Source organism: Macaca fascicularis, chromosome 8 (assembly GCF_037993035.2).
Source record: "Macaca fascicularis isolate 582-1 chromosome 8, T2T-MFA8v1.1".
Classification (NCBI taxonomy): domain Eukaryota; kingdom Metazoa; phylum Chordata; class Mammalia; order Primates; family Cercopithecidae; genus Macaca; species Macaca fascicularis.
This window is the reverse complement of record NC_088382.1, coordinates 20,777,010-20,796,614: the sequence shown is the minus strand read 5'-3', so window position 1 is coordinate 20,796,614 and position 19,605 is coordinate 20,777,010. Positions and strand designations below refer to the sequence as shown.

General features: G+C 42.7%; 1 protein-coding gene across 13 annotated transcripts in view; it reads left to right on the top strand.

The window, feature by feature from the left end:
• The first annotated feature begins 2,592 nt into the window (after nucleotides 1-2,592).
• MTUS1 (microtubule associated scaffold protein 1) overlaps nucleotides 2,593-19,605 on the top strand; it is a 114,203-nt gene continuing 97,190 nt past the window's right edge. For all 13 annotated transcript variants that reach the window (XR_012417111.1, XR_012417110.1, XR_012417109.1 and 10 more), the window contains exons 1-2: nucleotides 2,593-4,706; nucleotides 14,682-14,877. Coding sequence is in view for 8 of the 13 variants with exons in the window: in XM_065518934.2 (XP_065375006.1) it covers nucleotides 2,613-4,706; nucleotides 14,682-14,877 (2,290 nt within the window). In the remaining 5 variants the exon portion in view is untranslated. The remainder of the gene's footprint in view (nucleotides 4,707-14,681; nucleotides 14,878-19,605) is intronic.

The following is a 19,605-nucleotide window of genomic DNA, read 5'->3' as shown; positions in this document are numbered from 1 at the left end:
TTTTCGCTACCTCATGGATATATTTTTTTTCTTTACAACAGTACTGTGACATCGGATTGACGTTGAATACTAGGATTGGAAAATCAGTTCAAGTGTGTGTGTATCTGTTCGCGATAGTAAAAAGAGTTAACAAATTTACACTTTCCATCAGTATATGAATCACGCAGCCTTCATTGTAGAATTCAGAATGACCTGTTTGTAGTCCTAGCTTGAACATTTGGACCTTTCTTAGGCACTGCAGTTTGACCAAAAGCATAATAAAATTTAAGTTACTTCCCAAAGGTGGCCAGGCATGGTGGCTCACGTCTGTAATCCCAGTGCTTTGGGAGGCTGAGGTCAGGAGTTCGAGACCAGCCTGGCCAGCGTGGTGAAACCCCGTCTCTAATAAAAATACAAAAATCAGCCACACATGATGGTGTACACCTGTAGTTCCTGCTACTTAGGAGGCTGAGGCAGGAGAATTGCCTGAAACGAGGAGATGGAGGTTTCAGTGAGCCGAGATTGTACCACTGCACTCCAGCCTGGGTGACAGAGCGAGACTCCATCTCAAAAAAGCAAAAAGTTTTAGATTTGAATGCTTCCGTGGGTGTTTTTAAAGGTTTCATTTTTAAGTGTACAATTCAGTAGTTTTCAGTATATAGCCTTGTACAACCATCATCATTATATAGTTTTAGAACATACTCGCAAAAGAAACATCATCCCAATTAGCAGCCACTTTAGGTTTGCCTGTTCTGGACGTTTCATGTAAATAGTGTTGTATAGTATGTAGACCTTTATGACTGACTTCTTTCATTTGATATAACATTTTCAAGTGTAATATTATATCCACATTGTACCATGTGTCAGTATTGCATTCCTTTCTATTGCTGAAGAATATTTTGTTGAATGCATAACAACACATTTTGCTTTCTGCTCTTCAGTTGATGGGCATGTGGGTTTCTACTTTATGAGTATTATCAATAGTGCTTCTAGGCTGGAGTGCAGTGGCACGAAATCGGCTCACCACAGCTGTGCTCCGCCTCCCAGGTTCAAGCAATTGTCCTGCCTCACCCTCCTGAGTAGCTGGGATTACAGGCATGCACCACCATGCCCGGCTAATTTTGTGTTTTTAGTAGAGACAGGGTTTCTCCATGTTGAGGCTGGTTTCGAACTCCTGACCTCAGGTAATCTGCCTGCCTTGGCCTCCCAAAGTGCTGGGATTACAGGCTTGAGCCACTGTGCCTGGCCTGAATAGTGCTTCTATTAAGAATCATGCATATTTGTGTGCAAGTTCCCGTGTTGACATGTTTTCATTTTCTTCAGTAGATTCTTAGGAGTAGAATTGCTGAGTCATGTGGTACTTAAGTCTTCTTTGGCCACCATAACAAATTATCATACACTGGATGGCTTAAGCAACGAAAACTTATTTTCTCACAGTTCTGGAGGCTGGAAAGTTCAAGATTAAGGTTCTTTTCAGGGTTTGGTTTCTGGTGAGAGCTCTCCTCCTCTTCTCAGTGTACCCTAATTTTGTAGAGAGAGGGGATGAATCAAAGGTGGGAGAGCATTCTGGTGTCACTTCCCTTTCTTCTAAGGGCACCAGCTCTGTTGGATCAGCACTCCACCCTTATGACTGCATTTAACCTTAATCACCTCCTTAAAGGCTCTGTCTCCAACATGGTTAACATGAGGAGGGGGTTGGGCTTCACATATGAATTGGAGAGGGGGTGGGGAACAGTTTCGTCCATAACATATGGTAACTGTCTCACATTTCGAGGGACTTCACACCAGGGTACCACTTTAGCCTTTAAGAATCGACAGCTTTTTTTTTCCTTCAATTTGGAAATGGCATATGTTTTAGATAAGAATAAAAACAAAGGAGAAACGTGAGTTCTTGATTGATCTTCAGCTCATTTGCTGGGCTTTCATGGTCTAATATTCACTTTGCGTGGAAATAATAGGGGGCCCTTCTGAGAATGAAAGGGACATGATTACTAATCATCCTGGGACAACAGACATATTTTGGGACAGAGCCTTTAAGGAGGTGATTAAGGTTAAATGCAGTCATAAGGGTGGAGTGGTGATCCAATAGAGCTGGTGCCCTTAGAAGAAGGGGAAGTGACATCATAAGCAAATATGCGTGAATTGTCACTCTATCAGCCAAGAAGAAGGAAAAACTATTGCCAGTTTTAGCTCCTTCTCTCTATGACAAGTCCCTAAGAGGCATATCAGTTATAAAGTCAGGGACAGGGTTAACGAGAAATGACCCATCTTCCAGTCTGCCCCATTCCCTCACATATAAAAAGTGTCTTGAAAAGGGGTGATAGATTGCATAATTATATCTCAGTTACCCACATCAATAGTTGTGGGTTCTAAATGTGAACATAAAGTGGTTGAAACTAATCACTTAGTGATTGAAACTAAGGGGTGGCCTGTTAATTTTTCTAATAGTTACTTGAGTTAAACATTTTATTTCTTCCAGGGAACAACAAACCATTTAATCTTCAGAGCAACTTAGACTAAAACACTTTCAACTGTGCTGAAAAACCTAGAAGACAGACCATTTTTCCCATCCTCTCATTTAAAAGGAATTGAAGAAGACATAAAATGGCAGAGGTTTAAGGTTACTATTCAGGATGACTGATGATAATTCAGATGGTAAAATAGAAGATGAATCGCAAACCTTCTTTACCAGTGATGAAGATGGAAATACACATGCATACAACCCAAGATCACCACCTACACAAAACTCCTCAGCCAGCAGTGTGGATTGGAATTCTGCCAACCCAGATGACATGGTGGTTGATTATGAAACTGACCCTGCTGTGGTTACTGGTGAAAATATTTCTTTAAGCCTTCAGGGTGTTGAAGTATTTGATCCTGAAAAGTCTTCTAGTGATTTCTTTAGTAAGCAGGTGTTAGATATGCATAAAGATTCCATTTGTCAGTCTCCTGCACTTGTAGGTACCGAGAAGCCCAAATATCTGCAACACAGTTGTCATTCCCTAGAAGCAGTTCAGGGCCAGAGTGTTGAGCCATGTTTGCCTTTTGTGTGGAAGCCTAATGACGATTTGAACTGTACAGGCTACTCTGCTTCCTTGGAACTAAACCAGACATTTGATATGACAGTGGATAAAGTTAACTGCACCTTTATATCACGTCATGCCATCGGAAAGACTCAGTCCTTCCACACCACTGGAAGCCTGCCACCAGCTGGTAGGAGAAGTGGAAATACATCTTCTTTATCCTATTCCACTTGGACATCTTCCCATTCTGATAAGATGCATGCAAGAGAAACTACTTACGACAGAGAAAGCTTTGAAAACCCTCAAGCCACACCATCAGAAGCCCAAGACATGACTTACACAGCATTTTCTGATGTGGTGATGCAAAGTGAGGTTTTTGTTTCAGATATTGGAAATCGGTGTCCACGTTCTTCAGGAAAGGTCACCAGTGAGTACACAGATGGATCACAGCAAGGACTAGTTGGAGAAAAAGAGACACAAGCTCTAACACCAGTTTCTGATGGCATGGAAGTCCCCAATGGTTCTGCCTTACAAGAGTTCTTTTGTTTATCCCAAGATGAATCCAATAGCGAACCACATTCACAGAGCTCATACAGGCAAAAGGAAATGGGCCAAAATCTGAGAGAGACAGTGTCCCATTGTCTTATTGATGATGAATGCCCTTTAATGGTGCCAGCTTTTGATAAAAGCGAAGCCCAAGTGCTGAACCCAGAGCATAAAGTCACTGAGACTGAAGACACACAAATGGCCTCCAAAGGAAAGGATTTGGAAACCCAAAATCGTACCTCAGAATTGATTCTAAGTAGCCCGCCAGGACAAAAGGTGGGCTTGTCATGTGGACTGACCTGGGATGCAAATGATATGGTCATTAGCACAGACAGCATGATATGCATGTCAACACCAGTCCTAGAACCCACAAAAGTAACCTTTTCTGTTTCACCGATTGAAGCAACAGAGAAATCTAAGAAAGTGGAGAAGAGTAATCGAGGGCTTAAAAACATACCAAACTCGAAGGAGGCACCTGTGAACCTTTGTAAACCTAGTTTAGGAAAATCAGCAACCAAAACGAATACCCCAATAGGTTGCAAAGTTAGAAAAACTGAAATTATAAGTTACCCAAGACCAAACTTCAAGAATGTCAAAGCAAAAGTTATGTCTAGACCAGTGTTGCAGTCCAGAGATGCTGCTTTATCTAAGGTCACACCCAGACCTCAGCTGACCGGTGCCTCATCACCCTCATCAGTGGTTTCCTCAAGACAGCCAACAGTCTTGAGCAGAACACCAAGAGCTGACTTGAATGCAGACAAAAAAGCAGAAATTCTAATTAACAAGACGCACAAGCAGCAGTTTAATAAACTCATTACTGGCCAGGCTGTGCGTGTTACAACTCATGCTAAAAATGCTTCACACAGGGTTCCAAGAACAACATCTGCCGTGAAATCGAATCAGGAGGATGTTGACAAAGCCAGTTCTTCTAACTCAGCATGCGAGACCGGGTCCGTTTCTGCGTTGTTTCAGAAGATCAAAGGCATACTCCCTGTTAAAATGGAAAGTGCAGAATGTTTGGAAATGACATACGTTCCCCACATTGATAGGAATAGCCCTGAAAAGAAGGGTGAAAAAGAAAATGGGACGTCTATGGAAAAACAAGAGCTGAAACAAGAGATTATGAATGAGACTTTTGAATATGGTTCTCTGTTTTTGGTAAGTAATATATACATTTTTTTGCAAGCTTCAGAGAACTGTGGAGAAAACCGAGATGTGTTAGCAATTAGTTATCTGTCAGTCAATAATATTGCAGAACTAGGTGGGCAGATGTACATTTAGTTGTTAATTCATTGTCTTGTCAGTATGTATTAGGGTGTTAATAGGTGTCAATATAACAAACCTGCATATGGGAAAAAAAATCCTCAATGTCAGTATTTTGTATCAAGTATCACCATTCTTTTTAATAGTGTGCTGAAAAAATGAAGCTACTTTAATATTTTAGTGTAATTAGTAGTTTAAATGCCTGATACAATCAGGTTATATTTTATTTTTCTGAAAACGTTGGGTTGTCAACTTTAAAATATATCGGACAAGATTTAAGAAAGGGCTTGAGAGTGCTGGTAAACATGTCAACATAAAAATAACTCCTGGACTCTTGTGGAGGTGGCAGCTCCGGGAAGTAGAGCCCTCTTGTATGAGCAAGAGCGTTCTTGATTTTTCCTCTGACCAGCTAAGAATGATTTTGGACAAGTGATTTTTTGAGACCCAAAGATGAAAGGATTGGCCCTAGTGGATGTGTGAAACCTCTTGTACTCTTAATGTATTAATTCCTGGTACATAAAATATCTTTTACTCATGTATAGTGAAAAACTAGTATGTTTTCCATAGCACCTGTCTAAAATATTTGGGGAGCACCTAGAGACTGCTATGTAAAGAATAAAGAATTCACATGCAGTGTAAAGGTGATTTTCCTTTAAACATGCATGTATTTTTGAGAATAGTGTGAAGAAATTGGTTTTCTGAGTTTTAAAAACATTTGACAGGCCACTGTTGGCCATTGGGTGTGTGTCCTCGGCCCTATTTTTGGCAGTGGGGACTTAGGTGTATTTTCAGCCCCAGACAGGCTGTCCTTGGGTGCCTGTCCTCTGGGTCAGGAAGGGAGGTAGGTGCCAGGGGAGAAAGGCAGGTGTGACACAGCCAGCCTGTCCCTCGGAGGGCTCATGGCAAGAGGAATGAAGCACATGGAATAGCAAGTGCGGAAGGGCTGACTTAGGTGTGTGTCTTCAGGGTGCATAGGGGCCACACAGGAGGGAATTGTCAGGTTCCTTTAGAAGACAAGGTTAGGAAAGACTGAAGATATTCTTGATTCTCTAAAACATCAATTTAGACATGTTTGGGTTTTAACAACCAGTCTTCTCTGTTTGGAAGAAGGGTATACCACAGTGATTTCTAAACTAATAAGTTCATCCATAGTTTCAAAACTCAGGTTTAGTTTTTAAGTTATCTTAAAGTCAAACTTAGAAAACTCATTTATAATTTTAATTTTTTTGCAAAATTAAATTACAACATGCTCTTAATTCTAATCAACTTTCTTAGTTTGGCATTTATAGATATACGTAGAAACACAATGTTTATTCTCTTGATATATGGGAGACTTTTTTTGGTGTGTCAGTCCCCAGCTACCAAAAACGCATAAAGTTTTTTTTTTTTTAAATGACATTTGTCTTGAGTTTAAATTGGTTGTGTAATTGTGTAATTTTGAAACTAAAAGTTTTCCTGATTTGTGTATTTAGTCTTAGGGTTATATTGCCCCTGTGCAACTTGAAAGCCTGTTCTTCAGGCTCCCGATGTGGTATTGAAGTAAGGTGATAGAATCATCAGGTTGAAATGGATCCTAGTACATCTTGGAGAAGCAGCACTTTTCGCCTTAGGAATCTGGCAATTAGGATTCGTAATTAGATATGAAATACTTTGTAAGTCCTGAAAGGTTGTCCCATATTCGCAGTGCTGTCACTTTTGCTTGACAACTGGCATAAAGGACTTACTCTTTTTTCTTTTTTTCTTTGTTTTTCCCTTAAAGATGGAGTCTTGTTCTTACTCTGTCCGCAGGCTGGAGTGCAGTGGCACAATCTTGGCTCACTGCAACCTCCGCCTCCTGGGTTCAAGCAGTTCTCCTGCCTCAGCCTCTGAAGTAGCTGGGACTACAGGCGTGCACCACCACATTCAGCTAATTTTTGTATTTTTAATAGAGACGAGGTTTCACCATGTTGCCCAGGTTGGTCTCGATCCCTTGACTTCATGATCCGCCTGCCTCAGCCTCCCAAAGTGCGGGGACCACAGTCGTGAGTCACCGCGCCCGGCCTACTCTTTCTTCATGATCATGTCTGAAGCACCGTGCTCTCTGATTTTGCTAGTTTATCTCTTTCACATTTCCATGACTCTGGGAAGGAGGACGGGAAAGTATCTGGGAGACCCTCATAGGCCACTGGGCTTTGCACTTACTGTAGAGAGCTGAATGGATTCGCTGAGTGTTTTCCTGAAAAGTGAACGTCTGTTGGTCACTTCAGCAGCACTCAGAGGCTCTTGTTGCCCTGGATTGATGAGGAGACCATCCTGGAGGGATGTTAATTTTCTTTTTCTTTGAGATGGAGTCTTGCTCTGTCACCCAGGCTGGAGTGCGGTGATGCAGTCTCAGTTCACTGCAACCTCTGCCTCTCAGGTTCGAGGAATTCTCTCACCTCAGTCTCCCGAGTAGCTGGGACTACAGGCGCATACGCCTGGCTAGTTTTTTGTATTTTTGTTATAGATGGGGTTTCACCATGTTGGCCAGGCTGGTCTCAAACTCCTGACCTCAAGTGATCCGCCCGCATTGGCCTCCCAAAGTGCTGGGATTACAGGCGTGAGCCACCACACCCAGCCGGATGTTCATTTTTACTGTTGCTCTGTTGGCCTACCTTCGACCTTGAATTTACTGAATCCCGAGGCTGCCTGCAGCTTCACAGCTCTTTGGTGGTCAGGGTTTATCTGAATCGTTAGAAAAGTTTTTATTTGGAAGAAGGCACTTGATTTTTATTTGAAACAGGGGGCTTTATGTAGCTTCTCACAACAGAGGTTATGTATTCATGATAGCGTGTGAGATAAAGAGAGTGGAGACTTACCTAAAAGGAAAGGAATTGATGTTTATTCAGTCCTTGCTCTGGGTCGGGCACTTTGCTCAGGTGCCTTAGGTATATTAGGTTGTTTAATAGGCCTGTAATGTTCAGGTGCTTTACATACATTGTTATTTACTCTTCCCAGTAACAACAGGGCAATTGTTGTCGACATTTTAATACTTCAGCCAGGCCACTTAAAACTCACACAGCTGGTAAGTAGTAAAATTGGACTTCACATGCAGAGCCCTCGCTTGAATCCTGGCCTTTTCTGCTCCATACACCGTAGGGTTTCAAAATTTTTGGAATGTTGGCTCTGAAAGGCAAAATAAGTGATTTGCTGAAGATTCACTTTTGTAAATTGGTGAGAGGTTTGCATTACTTTTTAAAAGAAGGTTTTCTCTGGGAGATTAACTTTTGGGTTACTTTTTAAAAGAAGATTTTTCTCTGGGGGATGAATTTAGCCAGCTTTCATTGAACCTAGCCGAGACAGAAGATCTTTGTTAGTTTGTGTACAGTCGCTTGCTTTTCTTGGCCAATTCTGTATTGTTCTCCAGTGCCAAAACATGACCTCCAGCTGTTCTCATGGGTGACTGGCCTGCTAAGTTATTGTTGAATTCACCTAATGTATGAATTCTGCCATCAGCATTGGGCTTTATGTATCTCTATTGGAAATTAACACTTGTGCTTTATTAAAGAAAGAAAAGTGATGGTGGGGAATATGCTGCTTTACAAGCACGGATTTTGGAGTAGTTTCAATTTGTAGCTCCACCATTTACTGAGCAGAGTGACCTCAAGCAGGTTACTAAGTCTCTGTTGGGCTCATTTGTTCTTTGTGTCAAAAAAAGCGTCAAACTCTGTAATATATTTGAAGAGATTTATTCTGAGCCAAATATGAGTGACCAGTGGCCCATGACGCAGCCTTTAGGAGATCCTGAGAAGACGTGCCTAAGGTGATCCAGGTACAGCTCGGTTTTACACATTTTAGGGAGACATGGGACATCAATCAGTACATGTAAGGTATACATTGGTTCTGTCTAGAAAGGAGAGACAACTGGAAGTGGAGGCAGTTTCCAGGTCACAGGCAGATTTAAATATTTTCTTTTTTTTTTTTTTTTTTTTTTGAGACAGATTCTCTGTTGCCCAGGCTGGAGTGCAGTGGTGTGATGTCTCGGCTCACTGCAGTCTCTGCCTCCTGGGTTCAAGTGATTCTCTTGCCTCAGCCTTTTGAGTAGCTGGTTTTATAGGTGAGAACCACCACACCCAGCTAATTTTTTTGTATTTTTAGTAGAGACGGGGTTTTGTCATGTTGGCCTGGCTGGTCTTGAACTTGTGGCCTCATGTGATCTGCCCACCTTGGCCTCTCAAAGTGCTGGGATTACAGGTTTGAGCCACTGCCCCCAGCCTAAAGATTTTCTAATTGGCAGTTGGTTCAAAGAGTTGAAGACCTGGAATCAACAAAAAAGAATGTCTGGGTTAATGTAAGGAGCTGTGGAGACCAAGGTTTTATCATGCAGATGAAACCTTCAGGTAGCCTGCTTCAGGGGGAGTTGATAGTAAATTTTTCTTATCAGACTTAAAAGAGTCTGTTCTGTCAGTCTTAAGGTCTATGTTGATGTTAATGCTGGTCAGCTGTGCCTGAATTCCAACCTGGGAGGAGAGTATAATTATGTCTGACTCCCCCTTCCTTTCATATCCTGACCTAGTTTTTAAGGTTAACCTTGGAATGCCCTTGGCCAAAAGAAGTGGTCCTTTCAGATGGTTGGGGGGCTTAGAATTTTATTATTGCTTTACATTAATGTAAAGGGAGAATGCAAATTATAGTTTGATGTTGGAATTCACACTGTAAGGCTCAGGCTCCCATTTCCTCTATGTAGAATAGAAACATTTATTGGGTGCCTACTGTGTATTATGTATATGGTGATGATTGTTAGGGTATAGGGAAAAAAGAGACCCTGTCTAAATGTAATGCCTAGTGCAGTGGGTAATACTGATGCAGGAGTTTTTCTCAACCCATTTGTAAAACTTGCAGTGGGGGCACCCCATTTATTCAGCCCACCATGCTCAACCTCTTGCGGGCAGGAGTGTTTGGGCAAGTGAGTACAGGATCCAACCAGCCACTTTGAGTGCCAGCAGGAGCAGGCTCTGTGTGGGCCCCACAGTGGTGCCCAGGTGGTGGTGTCTGTGACCCCTAAAGCCCCAGAGGGCATGTTACAGTGCTCTCTTGGCTCCACCATCCATGGACAGCGGTGTGTCATCAGCTCAGTGGGCCCTTTGCCTCATGGTGTGGGAGAGCTGCCCTCCAGCAGCGAGGGCAAAGGGTCATTGTGACAACCTTTTTTGGGTACCCAAACTTGGTCCCAAGCTCTTGTCTGCTGTCCAAAAAGAATTGGGTCACATGGACACTTGAAGGATGGTGGAGGTGGATAATTTTATTTAGCGATGGAAGTGGCTCTCAGCAGAGAGGGAAGCTGAAGAGGCGACAGGATGGGCAGATAATCTTCTCTGAAGTCTGGCCGTCTCCAGTCAGCTTTTCTCCAAAGTTAAGCCATCTCTCCTCCAAAGTCCGGCTGTCGGTCTGCCATCCAAGTACTAACCAGGCCTGACCCTGCTTAGCTTCCAAGATCAGACGAGATTGGGTATGTTCAGGATGATATGACGGTAGACTGAGCTGTTCTCTGAAGTCTCCAGTTGATACGGTTTGGTTGTGACCCCACCCAAGTCTCGTCTTGAATTCCCACATGTTGTGGGAAGGACCCAGTGGAAGGGAAATGAATCATGGGGGGCAGGTCTTTCCCATGCTGTTTTCATAATAGTGATTAAGTCTCAGGAGATCCGATGGTTATTATAAGGGGGAGTTGTCTTGCACGAGCTCTCTTTGCTGCTGTCCATGTAAGACATGTCTTGCTCCTCCTTGCCTTCTGCCATGATTGTGAGGCTTCTCCAGCCATGTGGAACTCTAAGTCCAATTAAACCTCTTTCTTTTGTAAGTTGCCCAGTCTCATATATGTCTTTATTAGCAGCGTAAAAATGGACTAATACATCAGTCAAGCCGCTTGTGTCCTCTACCGAGTGAGTCTGGGGTCTTTACGGGAATGGGATGTGGGGGCGGGGCAGGCCATAGATAGTTTTGGAAAAGGCAACATTCGATTGGTAAAAAGACATGATTCAGAAAGAACTAATTAGGAGAGAGTGGGTAAACAGGGATAGAAGTTCTCACTTTGAGCCGCGGGTTTCAGGGGTTTTGCCTTGAAGGTGGGGTTTTGCTGGGGAGCTGCCCCTGTCTGCCTAGAATTTCTCTGCCTCCTGCCTCTATGAATATGAGAAAGTAAACCAGCAAGGGTGTGTTGATTGCTAAGTTGGGAGTGTGAGTAGACTGCTGTGCTGCAGGAGGGGGAAAAAAGTGTGGTGATGGGTATAGTTGTCAAGGAAGGCTTATAGGGGACATCACATGTTGTCACTAGCTGGAACTTGAAGGGCAAGTATTCTGGGTAGAGGAATACCACGTACAAAGATGAAGAAATATGAGAACATTTTCTCATTTAGGGGACTCTAGGTAGTAGGTGTGAAGGGAGCTGGGTGTATAGAACCCTGAGCAGTAGGGAATAAGGTGAAGAGGATGGCAGGGCCTCTCATGTGCAAAAGGATTGCTGGGCCTTGTGCAGAAGAGATGTCATCTGAAAGACAGACGGAAGATGTCTAACCCTATTTGAGTTAGAGAGTGATTGCCCTAGCAGGCAGATAAAAGATGAATTGAAAGCTGGAGAGACCAGAAAGATCCTGATGACATGGTTTCAGTAATCTTGGTGAGGAATAACAGCAGATGGAAAAGAGAAATAGCTTTCATTGTTGAAGCTGGGTGCCTGGGTATGTTGTGGTGAACATGGGAAGAGATAAGTTTTGAGGTAGATAGGAAAGTAAGTTTAATTTTAGAAAATGCTTCACGTTCTTGTTTTGTAAACTGGGGTACAATAAACCTACCAACTTCACAGGATTCTTATGAGGGTTAAGTGAGTTGATACATATACTTAGAATTTAGAATAGTATTCTATAAGGGCTATAGGTTAGTGAGTTAAGTAGAGTGATATGGTTTGGCTGTGTCCCCACCCAAATCTCATCTTGAATTGTAGCTCCCATAATTCCCACGTATTGTGGGAGGGACCTGGTGGGAGATAATTGAATCATGGGGGTAGTTTCCCCCATACTGTTATTGTGAATCTGTCTCATGAATAAGTCTGTCAATGAATAAGTCTCATGAAATCTGATGGTTGTATAAGGGGAAACCCCTTTTGCTTGGCTCTCATTCTCTCTTGTCTGCTGCCATGTAAGATGAAACTTTCACCTTCCACCATGATTGTGAAGCCTCCCCAGCCACGTGGGACTATGAGTCCATTAAACCTCTTTTTCTTTATAAACTACGCAGTCTCAGATGTGACTTTATCAGCATTGTGAAAATAGACTAATTCATAGAGGTACTTAAAGGCTGCTGAGTTGGAAGGTGAAGAGGAAGTTAGGTATATGGGAAACTCAGGAGAGAGTACTGGTTGGACATGTGGATTTGGATGTACCAGTGTACACGTGGCAATTGAAAGAGCAGCCAGAATCATGTAGGAAGAGTACATGGTGAGGAAAGAGAACAGGGCCGAGGCTAAGTCTTCATGAAGACTAGCTGTAATAGTCTGTTCTCACATTGCTATATAAAGAACTACCTGAGACTGGGTAATTTATAAAGAAAAGAGGTTTAATTGACTCACAGTTCCACAGGCTGTACAGGAAGCAAGGCTGCAGAAGCCTCAGGAAACTTACAGTCCAGGCCCAAAGGCAAAGGGGAAGCAGACATGTCTTGCATGACTGGAGAAGGAGGAATAGAATGAGGGGGAAGGTGACACATACTTGTAAACAAGCAAATCTTGTAAGAACTCACTATTAGGAGAACAGCAAGGGAGAAATCTGCTTCCATGATCCAGTCACCTCCCACCAGGCCCCTCCTCCAACACTGGGGATTGCAGTTCCATACAAGATTTGGGTGGGGACACAGATCCAAATTCTATCACTAGCCTCCAAAAGTAAAGAAGAATAGGACCCAGAAAAGGAATGCCCAGACAAGTAGAAGGAAAACCAGGAAAGAGCTTTGTCCGGAAACCAGAGAATGGAGTTGTTAGCGCTGGTTGCTGTAGAGAGAGCGCCCAGGGAAAGGATTGAAAACTAGCTTGAATTTAACTTGTGATACTGGCAATCTTGAGTACATTCTCACTAATGGGTACAAAGGCAGAATACGGTGAATTAAAGAGTAAGCCATGAAGAGTTTTAATGGCTTCATAGTAAAAATGAAAATTGAATACAGTCAGCCCTCTGTATCTGTGGGTTCCACATCTGTGGATTGAGCCAACCTTGCATTGAAAATACTCAGAAAAAAAATTTGCAATGTTTCAAAAAGCAAAACTTGAACTTCCTACATGCTGAATACTATGTTGTAAGTAATGTAGAGATGATTTACAGTACATGGGAGGATGTGCGTAGGTTATATGCAAACCCTACACTATTTCATATAAGAGATTTATTTGAGTGTCCATGGATTTTGATATCTGCAAGGGTCCTGGAACCAATCATTTTTGATACCAATGGACAACTGTACACGTCCACTTAGAAATTGTTCCCTTCACATAGCTAATACCACAGGGAAGTGATATGGGGAAGGTATGATCTGGATTAAAATTTTATTAATGAAAAAAGCCAAACTCTAAAATATGTGAAGAGACTTATTCTGAGTCAAATATGAGGGCCATGGCTGATGACACATCCTCAAGAGGTCCTGAGAACATGTGCGTAGGTGGTTGGGTTACAGCTTGATTTTATCCATTTTAGGGAGACAAAAGACATCAGTCCATACATTTGAGATATAGATTAGTTTGGTCTGGAAAGATGAGACATCTTGAAGTAGGGACTTACAGATCATAGGTGGATTCAGAGATTTACTGATTGGCAATTGGTTGAAAGAGTTAAGTTATTGGCTCACGCCTGTAATCCCAGCACTTTGGGAGGCCGAGGCAGGCAGATCACGAAGTCTGGGGTTTGAGACCAGCCTGACCAACACGGTGAAACCTCGTCTCTACTAAAAATACAAAAAACACACATACACACACACACACACACAAAGAAAACATGGTGAAACCCCATGTCTACTAAAAAGAAAATACCAAAAAAAAAATAGCTACAAAAATACAAAATTAGCCATCTCTACTAAAAGTAAAAAGATTGATGGTGGTATGTGCCTGTAATCCCAGCTACTCAGGAGGCTGAAGCGGTAGAATCACTTGAACCCAGGAGGCAGAGGTGGCAGTGAGCCGGGATCATGCCACTGCACTCCAGCCTGGGCCACAGAGTGAGACTATGTCTCCAAAAAAAAAAAAAAGAAATTATCTAAAGACCTGGAATCAATAGAAAGCAGGGTCTCGGTTAAGATAAGGGGGTAAGGGGGTGTGGAGACCAAGGTTCTTATTACGTAGATGAAACCTCAGGTGGCCGCCTTTAGAGGCCATAGATGGCAAATATTACCTATTTACACTTTTAAAAGGTGCTAGACTCTCAGCTAATTTCTTTGGGACCAGACAAAGATCGGGGAAAGGAAGAAGATTCTCTACGGAATGTAAATTTGCCCCCACAAGAGACAGCTTTGCAGGGCCTTTTCATAATGTGTTAAAGAAAAATATTTTGGGGTAATATACTTCAGTTTCCTTCAGGGCTCGCTGTCTGTCATGTGATGCTATACCAGAGTCAGGCTGGAATTTGGTGTCTTTTTGCTATAAAGAGTCTGTTTTGTCTAACTTAAGGTCTCTGTTTTAATGGTAATGCTGGTCAGTTGTGCCTGAATTCTAAAGGGAGGAGAGTGTAATGAGGCATGTCTGACCGCTTTCCCATCATGGCCTGAACTTGTGTTGTAGGTTTCTTTGGAATCTGCTTGGCCTAGAGGAGGGGTCCATTCAGTCAACTGGGGGCTTAGAATTTTATTTTCGGTTGACAGTCTTAACTGTTATTTTCACAGGGCTCTGCTTCAAAAACGACGACCACCTCAGGCAGGAATATATCCAAGCCTGACTCCTGCGGTTTGAGGCAAATAGCTGCTCCAAAAGCCAAAGTGGGGCCCCCTGTTTCCTGTTTGAGGCGGAACAGCGACAGTAGAAATCTCAGTGCTGATCGAGCCGTCTCTCCTCAGAGGATCAGGCGTGTGTCCAGTTCTGGTAAGAATAAAATAGTTCAATAGTTTATGAGTTGTTTTTGACAGTCATGATTATAGGTTTAATGCAATCTGTCACTAAAGCATTTAGCCTTTTGTGGACCAGCATCCTGAGCAGAGAAGGTCGAAAAACAAGATGACAGCACGTCCCTTTGAGCAAGGCAGAGGCTAGTTGAGGAGAGAGGTATAGGGGTATAAACCATCTTATAAGCTATTCAGAAGGATGTGTACGTAAATATACAATTGGGTGGCTGTTGTCAATTTGAATCATTTCATTCATTTTTTTCAAATGGTTAAGTGCTTAACAATACCAAAATGTTGTACTGTAGGTCCATAATATGCTGTCAATACAGGTGAAGAGATTAATTTTTAAAAAATTTTACTGAAAGATGTATTATAGATTTAGGGGGATATGAGGGTGACTAAAAAGTTTTTCTAATCTGAACTTTTATTTATGTTGGCTTGTATCTTGTAATTTGTAATTTTAAAGTCATGTAAGGCCAATGAAATCTGAGCGCCTCAAGAGTAGCTATTAAGTATCATACTACATTTGGCGGATGTACGGATTTGTGTTGATAAGAAATGGGAAAGTCAGCCCTGTGTCACAGGGATGGAAAGCCTGCTAGCCATTGCAGGTGACTGAGAACAGGTTGCAGAGAACACACCTTATTGCTGCAGGTGCAACCCTGAACACATTAAAGTCATGTCAAATCAATTTAGAAGTAGGTTCCCTTATAAAAATAGTGATGTGCCCACACATGTGAGAATGTTTTACGGACACTAGTGAAAGCCAGCAAATCCCAGAAGATCTCTGTATCTCCCTCCCATTTAGTATTTGTAGGTTTCATTTTTTCAGCCCTATCATGAAGCCTCAAGTGTGAAAGCCTGTAATGCACAGAAATGTTTTACGGGCTGTTTATTTAGATTCAGGCCTGGCGTCAAGGTCAAGGAGACATGACCACAGAGGTGTGAGTGGAAGAAGAGGGATTTGCAGCACATGTCCATCCCCAGAGGAACTAGCTGGAAAGAGGAATTCATTAGTTCAGAGTGTTCATCATTTGGGAGAAAAACAAGCCAAAAGCCACTGGGAGAAACAGTGATTCTTATTTGGGATATTGCCACACTTGGGGAGTCAAGGCTGAGTGAGATAAAAGCTCTGGTCCTGGCTGGGTGCGGTGGTTTATGCCTGAAATCCTAGTGCTTTGGGAGGCCGAGGTGGGAGGACCACTTGAGGCCAGGAGTTGAAGACCAGCCTGGGCAAGAAAGCAAGACCCTGTCTCTACGAAAAATAAACAAATAAATGTATTTTAGCTGGGTATGATGGTGTGCGCCTGTCGTTCCAGCTATTCAGGAGGCTGAGGCAGGAAGATCACTTGAGACCAGAAGTTCAAAGCTGCAGTGAGCTATGATCATGCCACTGTACTCCAGCCTGGGCAGCAGGGCAAAACCCTGTCCCTTGGTGGGGAAGAAAAAGCTCTGGTCCTTACTGTAGTTGTCCAGTAAGGCTCATGGTGTTTGCAGAGACTGTGGAGCTCCCCTCCTCCTCTGTGAGGAACACCTGTAGCTTGGTGGCATAGGAGTGTGGTCCCTGGCGCCTGGCCTGCTGTTAGGAGCCCCGTGTTTTGGTTCCACTCTGGCCCCAATACACTGCCTGAGCAAGTCTTTCACTCTCCCTAGGCTTTGGCTTCACATCTGGAAAGTGTAAGTGTCTGAGAATCAAAGACTTTGTCAGCTTTTCCAGTCCTTGCCTTTCTAGGGACAATTTGGAGCTCACCTCGTTTTCTGAGTAACTGCTGTTCCTGGTATGATTCTTTGAATTTCGTGGCGCTTGAATTCCAGAAAACCTACGTGCACATACTTTTAAGAAACGAGGCCAATACCCAGGATACATTGAGAAAGAGAATCCTTTTATGTAGGCAGTCAGTCCCACCCAGCCGGGAAGCGGTTGTTAAGTCCTTTCACCCTGCGTTGCATAATGTATCTTAGAGAAAAGTGGATCTGTTTAGTCTTAGCGAAAAGACAGGGCACGTTGTTGAGCGTTTATCATCCTGTGTCAATGAGCTTGATAACTGAGGTATGCATCCAGATTTTTCAGTCTAAGTTAACGACTAAATTACCTTTTTATACTGACTGGTTTTCTGTATCTGAATGGAAAAATGTAATGTAACCAGAAACATTCTGGATTTGAATTTGAGTTTTATATTTGACTGGTTAGAAGACTTTTATGGTCTGAATATTTGGGTCACTCTACATTAATAGGTTGAAACCCCAACCCATAATTTGATTGTGTGTGGAGACAGGGCTGGTGAGGAGGTGATAAAGGTTAAACGGGGTCCTAAAAGTGGGATCCTAATCCAGGAGAGGTGGTGCCCTTAGAAAAAGAGGAAGAGATGCCCTAGGCATGGTGGCTCACACCTGTAATCCCAGCACTTTGGGAGGCCAAGGCAGGTGGATCACCTGAGGTCAGGAGTTTGAGACCAGCCTGGCCAACATGGTAAAACCCCGTCTCTACTAAAAATACGGAAAACAATTAGCCGAGGGTGGTTGCAGGTGCCTGTAGTCTCAGCTACTCAGGAGGCTGAGGCAGGAGAATCCCTTGAACCTGGGAAAGAGGAGTTGCAGTGAGCCAAGATCATACCATTGCACTCCAGCCTGGGCAACAAGAGTGAAACTCTTTCAAAAAAAAAAAAAAAAAGAGGAAGAGACACTGGAACTGTCCTCACTATGTGAGGTACAATGAGAATATGGCCATCTGGATGCCAGGAAGAGGGCCCTTGCTGGGAAGCAGATCAGCTGGCACCTCTGTCTTGGACATTCCAGCCTGCAGAACAGTGAGAAAACAAATTTCTGTTGTTCAAGACACCCCATCTGGTATTATTACTATTATGGCAGCCCGAGCTAAGAAGACTAATTTGATTCTACTGTATTATGTTTTACAGAAAACTTAATAGCAACTAATTTTTTGGGATGCTCTCGATAAATTGAGAGATGTGTCTTGAGGGGGACAAGAAACTTAATCTCCACAGAGTTAGAAGTAGAACAGAAAAATCAAGGAGCAGAAACAATGTGCTTTTAGATCACTGTGATCCTGTTGCCATTGATTGTACAATGAAGTGTTTGTGTGTATTAGCAAATTGAAACCAAATGGATATCCACCATACTGACTCACAGTTACTCTGCTGAAAGGTAAGCAGCAGGAATGTTCCAGCCAATTTGGGGTTTTCAATAAATCCTTTCAGAACACTTAAGTAGAAAACCAGACCCAGTGTTGAAACAGCCATTTTCTTGAAGCTTTAAAATGAATGTGAGAAGGAATTGTAATTAAACCCAATGGAGCTGTTCCTTTTTCCTTTTTTTTTTTTTTCTTCTTTTTTTCCCCGAGACGGAGTCTTGCTCTGTTGATCAGGTTGGAGTGCAGTGGTGCAATCTCGGCTCACTGCAACCTCCGCCTCCCGGGTTCAAGCGATTCTCCTGCCTCAGCCTCCCGAGTAGCTGTGATTTACAGGCACCCACTACCACGCCCAGCTAATTTTTTGTATTTTTAGTAGAGATAGGGTTTCACCATGTTGGCCAGGCTGGTCTTGAACTTCTGACGTCAGGTGATCCACCCACCTTGGCCTCCCAAAGAGCTGTTCCATTTTACTTGTCAAAATGCAGATATTTATATGATACCAGATTATAAGAGATTATAACAAACCAAATCTAAAGTGCCTTTGCTTCTTTGGAAATGTACTGAAATAAGATGAGATAGTGATGAAAATTATTTCTAATAGTAATTATTATAATGTGAATGATAGCAGCTCACACTGTTAAGTGTATGTCAAGTTTCAGGCTCAGTTTAATAATTTCATCTGTAAATTCATTTAATCCTGGCAATAACTTTGTGAGGCTTATCCCTGTTCTATAGACAAGGAATCTTCCACAGAAAAGTTACATAATTTGTCTAATGTTAAACAGCTGGAAAGTGGCAGAGGTGGGATTCAGACCAGCCAGTGATGCTATTAACTGTCACATTATTAATCTCAATACTATTAGTATGACCATGAGTTTTGTTTTATTTATTTGTTTATTTATTTTTGAGATGGAGTTTCATTCTTGTTGCCTAGGCTGGAATGCAAATGATGCAATCGTGGCTCACCACAACCTCCCCTTCCCTGGTTCAAGCAGTTCTCCTGCCTCAGCCTCCCGAGTAGCTGAGATTGCAGACACGAATCACCACACCTGGCTAATTTAGCATTTTTAGTAGAGATGGGAGTTTCTCCATGTTGGTCAGGCTAGTCTCGAACTCCCGACCTCAGGTGATCCACCCACCTCGGCCTCCCAAAGTGCGGGGATTACAATCATGAGCCACCGTGCCTGGCCTGAGTTTTATTTTTGATAATAAAATAAAGTCTAACTTTTTTTTGTTTTGTTTTCTGTTTGTTTTTTGAGACAGTGTCACTCTGTTGTCAAGGCCAGAGTGCAGTGGCTGCACTATAGATCACAGCAGCCTTGAATTCCTGGGCTCAAGCAATCCTTCTGTCTCAGCCTTCCGCGTAGCTGGGACCACAGGTGTGCCTCAGCATGCTTAGCTGATTTTTATTTTTTCTTATAGAGATGCGGTGGGGTCTCGCTTTGTTGCCAGGCTGGTCTCGAACTCCTGGGCTTAAGTGATTCTCTCACCTAGGCCTCCCAAAGCACCAAGATTACAGGCATGAACCACCACACCAGGCTAACATTTAATTTCTTAAAA